Source organism: Hylobates moloch, unplaced genomic scaffold (genome assembly GCF_009828535.3).
Source record: "Hylobates moloch isolate HMO894 unplaced genomic scaffold, HMol_V3 SCAFFOLD_21, whole genome shotgun sequence".
Lineage (NCBI taxonomy): Eukaryota > Metazoa > Chordata > Mammalia > Primates > Hylobatidae > Hylobates > Hylobates moloch.
This window is the reverse complement of record NW_026652296.1, coordinates 6,831,098-6,844,319: the sequence shown is the minus strand read 5'-3', so window position 1 is coordinate 6,844,319 and position 13,222 is coordinate 6,831,098. Positions and strand designations below refer to the sequence as shown.

The following is a 13,222-nucleotide window of genomic DNA, read 5'->3' as shown; positions in this document are numbered from 1 at the left end:
TCATGGCTGAAGCACAGCTGCGACTCACTGAAGCCTGGTGGCTGGAGTCAAACCCACACGGTTCCTCTTGGTACTTACATGAAGACCCTCATTTACATGGGAGTTGGAGATCTTGGAAGGTATGTGTATGGGGGAGGGACAGGAACAACTCAAACCATATCTGGAATTAGGGTACAGTTGTCTATAGGCTTTTCTACAAGCCAGAATGTATTGAAGTAGAGCAAAAATAAAGTTTCAAGAAATGGACCCTAGAAATAGAATTTGCCAGGAGCAATAAGAACTCTAGACTCAGCAACCTCCAGGGCTTGTGGGAAATAGTGGCTCTGGGTAGGGTGCTGGTGGCTGGTAGAACAACTCAGTCCAGCTCAGCTACTCTTGAATTGGGTGTGTACTGGGGAGAAAAAGGGCTGTATGGATGCCTACGGTGGGTCTTGCCAAATGGGGTCACTCTGAGGCCCAAGCAGCTGCAGCGGGATTCTCCTTCCAGAGCTGAGCATAACATGGAAGGAAAAGGTTTTCTGCCTGCTGCCTTGCAAGAGACAGGTGAATTCTGGTGGGCTTGACAGTCCCAACAGCAGTGATGACTGGGATAACTTGGCACGGATCATCTCCTTGGTGGCTGTGGTGGTGGCAGTGGTGTGGCTTGGGGGTGACCACCCAGTAGGGACATATGGCAGCCCAGGCTGATTGCTGGGCTGAGTTGGATTCCTGGAACTATCTGGATGGGATTTGTGTGGGCATGGATTCATTTATGTTCAGCATTCTATTAAAATTGCTGATATTTATTTTGTTTATGTAAAGCACTTAGCACAGTACCTGCACATGGTATATTTTCAATTAGCAGTAGCAATTTTTATAAATGCTGGGAAGAAGTGACATTGGCTAGATCTACTAGACCTATTTAGAATTTTTCTTGAGTAATTCTGTGTTGCTTTTGAAATGTTCTTAAGTCTGCTTGGGCCAGATGTATGTTTGCTACTGAACCCCTTATAAACAGACATTTTTAACACTGCTAACTAATAGGTTATATTAGGTTCCAAAGTTGGAATGGTGTAGGGGACAATGTGGGTCTCAGTTAAAATCTTGATGACCCAAGTACCATAACATAGTGTTATGTTGACCTTTGAGAACCAAAAATTCTAGGTCATACTAACTTCAGCCCATTGTGCCATTAATTTGAGATTCATATTGTTTATATTTTGGACTGCATTAGTGAACCCACCAAGCCTGTAAACTTGATAAATGTTCTTTTAACTTGGTCGTTGTCCAAGTTAACTGATACAAATTTTGAATAAACAGGGCTGAGGCCAGATTCCAGAGGTCTTCCCAAAGACAGCTCCTTGCAATATGTTTTGTTCCTTAATAAATATTTGTAGGCTTGCATTCCTCCAGCTTCTTAGCATGCATTAGATGCAATTGCACAGAGCTGAAAAAAAATAGTAGTGCTAATAAAGATAATAATGACGACAACCCACATTATAGGGCCACTCTTAGGCTATTATTGTCAGGCAGCGGGTTAAGTGCTTTATGTTGTATTCCAAGCTAGTATTCAAAATGGAAACCAATCTCCTTTAATTTCCAGGTCTCTACTGGAAGATCTGTTAAACTTTTGCTCTTACTTGAACATCACATCTGCCTTTGGGGCTTGAGGTGTGTCTCTACTCAACTTGAAAGCTGACTGATGTGTTATAGCATCCTCTTTAAGTCAGTTCTTTGAGCCAAGCCTGGATCTCACATTTAACCTGTATTTGTATTGGGCATGGTTTCCATGCTCATACATAAAGACAAATGAAGGCAATTTCTCCCTTCTTTCTATATGTTCTCTATATAACAGGAAGCCTGGAGCTAGGGAACCAGAAGTATCATTTTTCAATTCATTATTTTCTACTGCCAATGAGTATGTTGTGGTGGATGATCCACAGTTGAGGTCCAGCCTCATTAACAGTGACAATAAAAAATCTAGTTTAAAATCTACGGGATCCTGTTTGGACATTTATATTGCTAAGAATAGGGAGCTAAACAGCAGATAACTTATCCATAGAAACTTGAATAACAGAGTTTCCTGTCCTTTAAAGAGCAAATTCAATTCTTAAGGTTTCTTTAAAAGACTTTCATATGGTAACACTTAAGCCAGCATTTGCCCTGTTCCTAGTGAGTCTTCTAAAAGCATCATTTTGATCATGTGACAGCTCTTCTGAGCTTATTAACTTCACAGTAGCCCTAAGACATTTTCTATTAAGCCCACATTGGTCAGCCCATCTTTCAAGTGCTTCCATAATTGTCCAGACATACGCCCAGACTTTCTTAACCAGAATCCCTATGGGAAGGTGTTAAAATCTGTATTTGAAACAAATCACCCAAATGATTCAGATAAATTTTTTAAGTTCTTAAGTCTATTTTGACGTACACTGATTGCTCCCTTTTCTAAACAACTGTAGCATTTGTTACCTGTACTCCGTAGAGTAACACTAAATTGCAAATTTCATTGTTTCAGAATGGGGTTATAATTCACTCAATATCAGTCATTTGGCGTTCTTTTTTTTGTTTCACTCAATCCTCCCAATAAACACGAAAGATAGATGTCATTGGCTAATTTTGTAACTGAAGAAACGGAGGCTCAAGAGTTTAAGTGCTCCGCTAAAATTCAAACAGTCAGTAACTGTCAGAACTGAGATTTGATACTGTCTCTGTGGCTTCAGAGCACATTCTTTTCCCACTCCACTCTTTGTCTCCCCCAGAGGAAAGCAGAAAAGGGCTATTTTGAAGATATTCCAAATATATCAATTATTAATTACAAATACATGTGCGTGTGTGTGTGTTCCTCCAAATGGATTTCAAATCTTTTGATGGTAGCAAATGAATTTTGTACTTGTTTTGTACTTAGGTGGTGTTAACACCAGAAGCCACACATGAGTGTTTAGTCATGACCACTGATTGTTCATACTTGAAGAAATGATGACATCATTCACTGAGCACATACTATATATTAGGTGCTTTATATGTACAATTATTGGTTTCTTATAACAACACTGTGAGAAAAACACAGTCCTTATTTTACAGATTAGAAAGGAGGGTCTTTGAGTGGTCAACCAATTTGTCCAGGGATACACAGCTCAACCTTTCTGATTCTGTTATGTAAGCCTTGCCATACACAAGAACTATCAAGACTGTGTATCCCAATCCTCTTATTCAACAAATGGGGAAAAGAAACTCAAATAGTGTAAATAACTTATGTAAGGTCACAGAGCAAGTGAGAATCCAATTTACAGAACAATAAATGGCATATTTACTCCAGTTAACTGCATTTTAAACACATTTTTGGAAAGTACAACATAATTTGAAATTGGTTTCCTTAAAGGTATTTTTTTATTTTATAATAATAACTACTCTAGCAATAAAGACTATAAATCAAAACAACTTATACTTTCATATCCATAGCCTGTTCTGGGAAAAATTCATTTCTGCTGTCCATAACTGCAGGCTTATAAACTTTAAAATTAATATGTTTGAAAGCTTTTCAACTAAAAATGAGAGAAGAGAGAGGTCAGGTTAGTTATCAGTGAAAATATAAGAAAATGTAAGAATTTCCTAGAATTTCCCTTTGCATTTTTCAAAACTCTTCAAAAATTTACAAGGGTGATTTTATAGTCATAGTCTTTGTAATTTAAAGAAAAGAAAACAAAGGTCCTCATTTTGTTTTCTACTAGAATATAAGCTTTCTTACAAGAATATAAGCTAGGAAAGGGCAGACATTTGTTTACTGCTACTTTTTCAATGCCTAGTATTTAGCACAAACTATTTAGCACAAAACAACTTAGCACAAATAAAGTAATTAAAATATTGTTGAATAAGTAAAATTTCGATGTAGAGCCTTTTCTTCTGATTGGGTGCAAGAAGGAGAGACACAGGGGATTTGGTTTTTGATTTCTTTTAACTTCATATTTTTAATGATATACTAAATAAATAAAGCTAAATAGTGGCACAAAAGACAGTGAGACTGAAATAAATGAAATTCTATCATCAGGGAGATGAATGTCAAGTTGTCCTGACATTGTTTTTCAAAGGAATAGCTTGAATTTCAAAGAAGAACCACTGTATCTCTTGTAGATTGCAAACATTAAATAAGCACTTGAGGCAATAGGTTAGCAGCTTTCTCAAACTGGACAGTACAGAAAGATAAAGAGGTTGGCATGGTTAGTTCTTCAACCCTCCTGAGCACAGAGGAAATAGATGAGAGGTAACACTGTTCAACGGGCACTTTTGTACTAGGTCCAGTGTTGGAAGTTTTACCATCATTATTTCACTTAATCCTTACTTCATTTGTATTCATTTGTATGACATAGGTACTATTATCATTTGCATCTTACAAGTGAGGAAATGAAAGCTCATAGAGACGAACTGAGACTCAAAGTCAGATCTGTCTGATTTCAAACTTTTAGCTTTTACATCAGTGTTTCTCAAACTTCAGCCACTGGCACACCACCTATGTGGTTTTTGCCATATTGTATCACCTGTAGCAGCCATGGAAGTGTGCTGCTCAGATTCTTGCAGGAAAGAGAGCCCCACCTGTCATGCCTTCAGCTTCTGCTCCTCTCCCTGGGGGCTCCTACCAATGACTGGGCATGACAGGAGTACTGGGCCATTCATTCCGGTCCAGTGTGGGCCTCCTGGGACAGGCAATCTGTACTCTCCGATTCTCCATTGGCTTGGTCAGGACTTTGTTAGCACCACCTTCAGTTTGAGGCTTTCTCCACCCACTTCTCCTTCCTCCTCTCTCTTTCTTCCTAGATGGTCAGAACTCTCTGTAGTCTGAAGGCTCTCTGTACCTAGCCCTGCCACTCCCACTTCTCCTTCACAGATGTCTTCCTCCAATAAATCTCTTGCACGTCAACTCTGTCTTGGTGTCTGCTTCTTGGAGGACCCAAATTTACCATTATTTATCTACTATCAGAACCATTATTTATGTAACACTGTCCTTTTTATTAGATTCCTTTTTAAACAAAATATGCTTATTTAACCTTGAGCAAAACATACGTTAATCTCAAATTTAATGTGCTAACTCTATTTTTCCTAAGACACCTTGAATATGCATATGAATACATGGTAATTATTTAACTAAAGTTATTCAGATATGGGCCACTTAAGTCTTCATCTCCAATATACACATATAACTTACTTGGAAATTGTTTCTTCTATTACATTGCTGGTAAAAGATATTTTAAGATAGGTAACGGTGGGTGATGAAGAAAACAGATTACAACAGAATGTGTCAGCTGACATCATCCAAAGTTTTTATGAAATAGTGAAGACTGTGTTCTGGGAAGAACCTAGAAGGAAGGTTTCCGTATGACAGGAAGCAAACAGGGACGGGGCTCTGCATCCAGCTGGATTCTGGATGAGAGAGTAAAGCTGACACCACAGTGGCATCTGCATTCATCATCTGCTTTGCATGGTGTGCCAAGTGCAATAGATATTTTGATGAAATTCTGAAGTTAGATTTTTCCAGCTCTGTGAATTCCACCCACACCCTCATCTCTAACTTCTTGCTCATCTTTTGGCCAAATTTAAAACAGACAAAAGCTCTGCACATGTGTAGCAGCTGGGGTTTGCTCAGCAATGATAATTAAGGAATAGATCTAGAATAACTCAGCCCCATTCCCTCTGTCCTTGCACCACTCAGACCTCAGATGGGAACAAAATCAGACCGTGGTTTGACTTTTCCTGTCATAGAGCACAGTGTGTGCCTTCCTGGTGGTGAACTGCTGGACACCCTAGGTTTCTAAAAGGATAGTGGAGACCTAGTGGCTGATAATGAATGATTCTGTCTGGCTGGGGAGGAGTGAAGACAGAGAGCCCCTAGGTGGTTCATCTTGCCAGAGTAAGAGTGCTCAAAGAGCCTAGGAAGAAGTCAGGGTTTTAAACCATTTCAGAAGGAAAATGAAATCATGAAATACCACAACCCTCTCTCATGAAATGAAGTCACTCGAAGAATGAAAAATTCTACTTGTTCATTTCCTTTTCTTCCCCACGAAACACATGTTTGTAACATGACAGGCATTTCATTCTTCCTAGGAACACATTAGAAGGCTTCAACTCAATGGTAAGCCAAGTCATTCTGAAGAAGAAGAAACACCTTCTATATATTGTTGAGTACAACAGTTAGCCCGATAGAAATATGTTCTCAAGTCATCCCCGCCCAGACGACTCTCTAAAGCTTGAAAACCAGACTTACCTTTTTCCAAAACAGTTTGCCCAGAGGCAGAGAGGTGGGGCCTGATTTCTCCTTGGTGCTTTCCTTCGCAGTGTCAGGGGTTGTCAGGGACTCTGTGTGCCCCGATGGGTTGCATCCTTTGGAATTCTTGCCAGCCCCTTGGGTCTCCTGGGATGTAAAGTTGGCTTTGTCTGACTTAAGGTCAGCTGAAGTGGTGGGTGACTTTTCAGCACCCTGAAGAGTTAAAAAAATGAAGGGAAAACATTCAAAATGGTCTCGAAATTTTAAAAATGGAAGATCTCTTTTTAATAAACATGGGCTGAGGTTATACATAATGTTAATTTTCTTCTTTATATTTTTCTGTATTTAAAAAATTTTTACTGTGAATGTGGACTTGTGTTAAAATCTCGGAAAATGTTAAGATATTTTTCTTTCAAAAAATAAACATAGAAGCATTATTAATTATGTTTATGTAAGTAACTCATTAGGAATCAAGGTGGTGGTAAGAGACCCTTTGCTGTTAGAATATGGAGTTCTTATTTAGGCCACTGGTCTCCAAATGGTTTCAGTCAAGTTCCCACCAGTAAAAACATTTTGAATTTCCACCTTCAATACATGCATACTTATTTATGTATACATTATAGACATGGGCCGGGCGCAGTGACTCACGCCTGTAATCCCAGCACTTTGGGAGGCCGAGGCGGGCGGATCACGAGGTCAGGAGATCGAGACCATCCTGGCTAACACAGTGAAACCCCGTCTCTACTAAAAATACAAAAAATTAGCCGGGCGTGGTGGCGGGCGCCTGTAGTCCCAGCTACTCGGGAGGCTGAGGCAGGAGAATGGTGTGAACCCCGGGGGGCGGAGCCTGCAGTGAGTTGAGATCGCGCCACTGCACTCCAGCCTGGGCGACAGCGAGACTCCGTCTCAAAAAAAAAAAAACAAAATGCATCATTTTACTAATCAAAATTAGAAATTAAAGAAGAGTTAAAATAAATATAGAACTTCTGAAATTTTTCTCCATATTCCACTTTGGGGATGACTGAGTTAGGCTAAAAAGTTAGTAAAAGGCAACTAGGCTGGAACTTGGTGAAGGGATTTTGAATTGGAAGAGTGTCCACAAACCCTATTTCTTCACTTTTAGGTGCAGCCCCTACACTCCACAATTAAAACTTCTTCAAATGTTATCCATTCAGTCTTTATTTCCTCTCTTCCTCTCTCTTCCTTCCCTCCTTCCCTTCCTCTGCCTCCTTCCCTCTGTCTTTTTCTCTCTCCCTCTGTCCATATCTCCTTTCTCCCTTTCTGTCTCTCTCTCTGAGCAGCTGCACTGAAGTCCAATTCCAGGACATCTGATTTCTTCAGCAAGGGGGTGTTAATTTCTATGCTCTGCCACCCACTGAGTCATGAGATAAAGGAAGAGTTGGGAGAATTATAGTCAGAATTTATCTTGACATGAGTGAATATTGGTACTCATAATTTTAACATCAGGTTCATCTGACCTAACCTTTTAATCCTAAACATCTTCATTTTATGATTTTTTTTGCTCTGGATACTTGTGACTCAATCCCTTTAAATTCCCAGGGATGTAATATCCTTGACTAAATTTTCTGACTGAAAGAAAAAATATATTGCAATAAAAATGGGGTATGGGCCAGGTGTGGTGGCCCAACACTTGTAATCCCAGCACTTTGGGAGGCCGACATGGGAGGATTTCTTGAGGTCAGGAGTTCAAGACCAGCCTGGGCAACATGGTGAAACCCTATCTCTACAAATAATAAAAAATTAGCTGGGTATGGTGGCTTGCGCTTATGGTTCCAGCTACTTGGAGGCTGAGGCAGGAGGATTGCTTGAGCCCAGGAGGCTGCAGTGAGCCATGATCGTGCCACTGTACTCCAGCCTAGGCAACAGAACAAGACACCATCTCAAAAAAAATATATAGAATATGGACAAATTTAGAAAGTTTGACAGTATTTTTTGATCCTGGGAAGAGTCTTAAAGCCCATCTGTTCCAATGCATGAATTTTCATGGATGGGGAAACTGAGGCCAATGATCTGCCCAAGGCTGAACAAGGGCACAACCTGGCCTCAAGTCTGAACTTCTGGCTCCTGTCTAGAGTTCTTCCCAGGCAGCACATTGCTTCTCCAAAGGATGTTTGCAAATAACATGAATTTTACTATTTGATGCAAGACACAACATCTTCTTTGCTGAAATTTTTAATACTAAGAAGGAGTCATCCATTGAGCAGATTCTAAGTTCAAGTTAACATAAAGAACTGATGTCTGGAAATGAATTTTGTGATAGTTGATACTGGAATAGCTCCAGTTCCATTTAAAAGTATACAAAATGGCAAAATGTTGGAATTTACAATAACATTTGCATTTTATAGACAGTGAAGTCAAAATGGCTGAGCTCATAAGATTCTGCATTACAAACGTCCCAAATGCTCTTGAGCACCTGGTGCTATTTTAGCTCTAAACGGTAATTAAATTAAAGGGGACTGGTTAAAGGGTAAGTACCCCTCCTCCTAACACACATGCTAAGTAGCTTGTTTTCTTTTTCAGAAAATAAGAGAAAGTATTATTCATTAATTCATTTAAAAGCCACTTTGAGTGTCTTCTATGAGCCATGATATGTACTAAGTGCTGGGGTTACATGTCCTCAAGGGGAGGATGACAGTAAATAATTCCACAAATAAATGTAAAATTTCAACTGTAATAAGTGCTACTGAGTGGGGAGGGGATTTGAGGCTTTTCCTCTCAATCCCATAAAAAGCTAAATCAAGGAGTTTGATCCACTCATGAAAATCAGGGAAGGCTTTACTGAGAAAAGGATGGTTGTGCTTTCATCTGAAGGGTGACTGAAAATTAACCAGAGAAGGGAAGAAGAGAGTTTTCCATGCACAGGGAACAACTGCCCTAAGGTCCTTCGGCAAGTATCAGAGCAAAGAGTGGCCAAGCGTGGCTACTGCTCCAACAACAACCTCTCCTTCTGCTTTCCAGGGAGAATCTCCATTTGCCCAGTGGTCCATTTTAGACCAAGAATCCGGGGGTTGGGGCTGACCTCATCCCCATCTCTAAGAAAAGGCTCTGGTTGCTTTAAGCCAATCATCAATCCTGTCAAAGTCATTAGAAGGGAAGCTTCAAGGACCCATGCTATTTTGGTGTAACTTCTGTGGCTTGGCTTTGTACCTTTTCTAAATGCTGTGTTATTTTTCTGGCTCAAGGGTGCCCTTTGATGTGCATTTAGCCCACTTACTCAGAGTCACATAGAGGTTACAAAAAACAAGGTCCCCAGGTCCTGGAGTGCCAGAATTTCCCTGGGACAGCTTCAGTTTACCTAATGTATTACATACTTGGCCGTTTTCACCACTCAACCACCACCCTTTCTCTCTCTGCCTAGTCTCCCTGGACCATCGTTGCATCTTGAAGACATAATTTCCAACTTCACACTTTTATGTGATGACAAGAATAAAAGGTAACAGTGACAGACACTGTTTTAAGCACCTGAATGTCCTGATAAAAGTCCTACGAGGAAGGAACTATCGTTTTTTGTATTTTAAAATTTATGAATCATAGTTGTACATATTTTCAGGGGGTCCATGTGATATTTTGATGCCTGTATATAAAGTGCAATGATTAAACCAGGGTGATTGGAATTTCTATCACCTCAAACTCTTATCCTTTCTTTGTGTTGGAAACTTACAATTTTTCTCTTCTAGCTATTTTGAAATATCCAATAAATTACTGTTAACTATAATTTCCCAATGGTACTATCAAATGCTACAACTTATAGGAAGACACTAATTTTTATGTCAATTTCACAGACAGGGAAATTTGGCTGCTTGGTGGCTAAGTAACTTGCCCACGGTTACACTAATGAGGGGGCAGAGCTGACAGTTGAATCCAGGGAGTCTGATCCCCAAACCCAAGCATTAATAGTGACTCCATACTACACTGTTTCCAATGAATCAAGGTTTCCTGCTCCCTGGGCTATTCCACCCATCAGTGAGGGAAATCTATACCACCATTCTCAACAAGGGCAATATACAACAAAAAATAATATTGCCTTTGTTCTTGGGAGAAGGGTTATGACAAATTAGATATTAACATAGTCTGTGGCTCCCCTAAAGAATTACAGTGCATTAACAGGTATAAAGAATATTTGTTACATTAAAATTTCGTGGAGGGAAGGGTGATTAGGGCAAAAAATAGTCTAAAAAAGCATCATGGTGAGGGCTGATACTGAGATAAAGATTGGGAAACACATCTATACTGATCAGTTTCATAGGGAAATGACCAATTTTTTTTCTCTTTGCATTGGGAGGACATCCAGAAACCCTTGAAAAACATTACAAGGAGACAACCCTACTATAGTCATAGTAACTATATAATTCTAATTTATTTGTGTAGTTGTTTGTTGAATATGTATCTCTTTTGCTAGAGTCTTGGTCATCATCATATCCTAAGACCAAGAAAGTCTTGGTCATGATTACGTCCCCATTTCCCATCAGGCTTAGCTTCTGGAACAAAATAGACAATTGGTCATTCAATTAATAATTACAGTCTATGACAGGGACCGGAGAGAGACACCCACACAAGATCCTGTCATGCCATATTTCCAGCCACCCACCCCTTCCTCACGGGGTTGTACAGTACCAGTCAGAACACCACTAGTCTTTTCATTTCTGCCCACCACTCTCCTGCCTTCCCAAAGAAGTCCCCCAGATGGAGTTCTGCCAGCATCAACCAACTGGATATTCTTTGTTTGCGTTACAGAGGAGACTACAAAAATTTTAATTGTGTTTTCGGAGGCAATCTCACGAATAGGGTTGCCAGATTTAGCACATGAGAATAAGAATATAAGATACTCCATTAAATATTAATTTCAGATCAGCAAAGAATAACTTTCTAGCATAAGCATGTCCCAAATATTGCATGGGACATACTTATATGTAAATTAAAAAGTTATTTCTTGTTTATCAAAAATTTGAATTTAACTGAGTCCTCTATATTTTACCTGGTGGCCCTACCCATGAAATCCTAGTGGATTCAATTTGGAGATTGTATGTCAAATGACCTTACCTTCGTAATAAATTTTCATCTTGTTTTCACACTGGGTGTGGGAGAGAGGAGATGTTAGTAAGATGTAAACACTACACCAAGAGCCAAAAACAATGAATGAATGGTAGAGCTTATGAATCATGCATGCTGCTTGCTAATACTTCAGCTGCCTTACAGAAAGGGTGAGCACTGGGGAAACTTGAGGAGGGAGGGGAGCCTTTTGGGGCATGGCAAAGGCATTCTAAAGGAATGCTCTGTTTTGTATCTAAAGTTGTCAACAAACAGTGGCGGCCCATGAAAAAATTTGATTCTGAGACATCACATGCCATTAGGCCAAGAAAAATGGTTCCAATTCAGCAAAAGTTGACAATAAATGTATTTCATTTACTGATTTCAGACTTCCCCACTTTTTGAACTGAGAAAATTCTTTTTATAAGAAGGATCTTAGAGATGTAGAGAAATAAATCCCCAGGATTAACCAGAATTGGTAACTTTTTTTTTTTTAAATAGCAAAATAGTTTTATCCTTGAATTTACTTGAATTTACTGTTTTCTGTTCCAGGTGACAAACCCATGGGGAAATGGAGAGTATCACATCTCCTAAAATCATGATAATGTCACTGAGAGAATCTGGCTGGTTATTTAAAGGCCCTATTTTCCTATCTTTAGAGACAACAGAAATAATGAAAAGAGAAAAAGAAATAAACTGTCTCAGGTGTAGAGGTAAAAGCCAATGAGCTCTAACAAACTGCTGTGTAAATAAGAATTCAGAACATTTGGGAGGTGTCCCTTACTTTGATTTACACTTACATAAAAAAATACACTGAATGCCACTCAAGGCAAAACCCTGAAGTCCTTGTGTCTGTGTTACAGAATTTCAGAAGGCTGTTCCCGCTACCTCTTCTCACTCTTCCAGAATCCTGTCTTTTCCCCATCTACCTCAGTGACAAGATGGAAGGCTAACAGTTTTGGGAAGCCCTAGGAATGATAACATTGAACTTGTGTGGTCCCTTTATTGGTGGCAAGAGATACTGCAGACGTAAAATTTTGTAGTGCATGAAGTGAATGTCATAATGAAAGGCAGATCTGGGGAAACGTCATATACTTCTTAAACTTTCAAGGCCCCTTACTTGCCAAAGCTCCAAGTGGGAGTTAAACTAGATTCTTTCATACGAGATCTATGACGTGTTTCACCAGCAGTTACTAAGTTATTTCTCATGTGATGTTGGAGCACATTTTAATCTCCCCTCCCCCATTGCAGTATTTATCGCTCCCAATTCTTTTCTCTTTACAGAACAAAATTATCCTGTGTGGAAATTGAAAGGTGGCTTCATAACAAAGTCTGCTTATGCAAATACAGATTCAGCTGTGAGAACTTTCTATGGAGTGCTTATTTGCATATACAGTCCCGGGACTGTGACATCCAGGTCACAGGGAAGTTTTTTTAATACAGGCTTTCGACTTGGTGGAAAGTGGCTGATATTTTAAATAAATTTTCAAGCATGCTAACCCAATTCAGGGATCCTTTAAACTGATGGTTTCAGACCAACACTGGCGTCTTCTTAGGCACTGGAAGCATAATATTTCCCAAACTGACTTCAGTGTTGTCCTAACTTCCCAAGGACATGGAGCTGAAACATGCTCTGCCTTCATTCATTGCTTTTTTCCGCCTGGACTTTTATTTGGGTTCAATGTAAGCTTAGTTAATATTGGAAATAGATGAAACAGACCACAGAAAGATAACATTGTTACTTGAGGTTAGAAGAGTATTTCCCAAAATGTAGGAAGCATACCATTGGTGGATCAGAGAAGATTATAGATTGTGCAGAAATATGATATTAAATAGTATTCAAATAGTGAAACTACTTCTCCTTTTCCAACTCTCATTTAATCCTTCTACTAACATTCTGGAGAAAGTCTCAGTCTGATGATGGTACATCTTTAACATTTT

General features: G+C 39.4%; 1 protein-coding gene across 7 annotated transcripts in view; it reads right to left on the bottom strand.

The window, feature by feature from the left end:
• BCAS1 (brain enriched myelin associated protein 1) overlaps positions 1-13,222 on the bottom strand; it is a 113,603-nt gene that overhangs the window by 34,119 nt on the left and 66,262 nt on the right. For all 7 annotated transcript variants that reach the window (XM_032142192.2, XM_032142196.2, XM_058433080.1 and 4 more), the window contains one exon: positions 6,233-6,445. In XM_032142192.2, the coding sequence (XP_031998083.1) occupies positions 6,233-6,445 (213 nt within the window). The remainder of the gene's footprint in view (positions 1-6,232; positions 6,446-13,222) is intronic.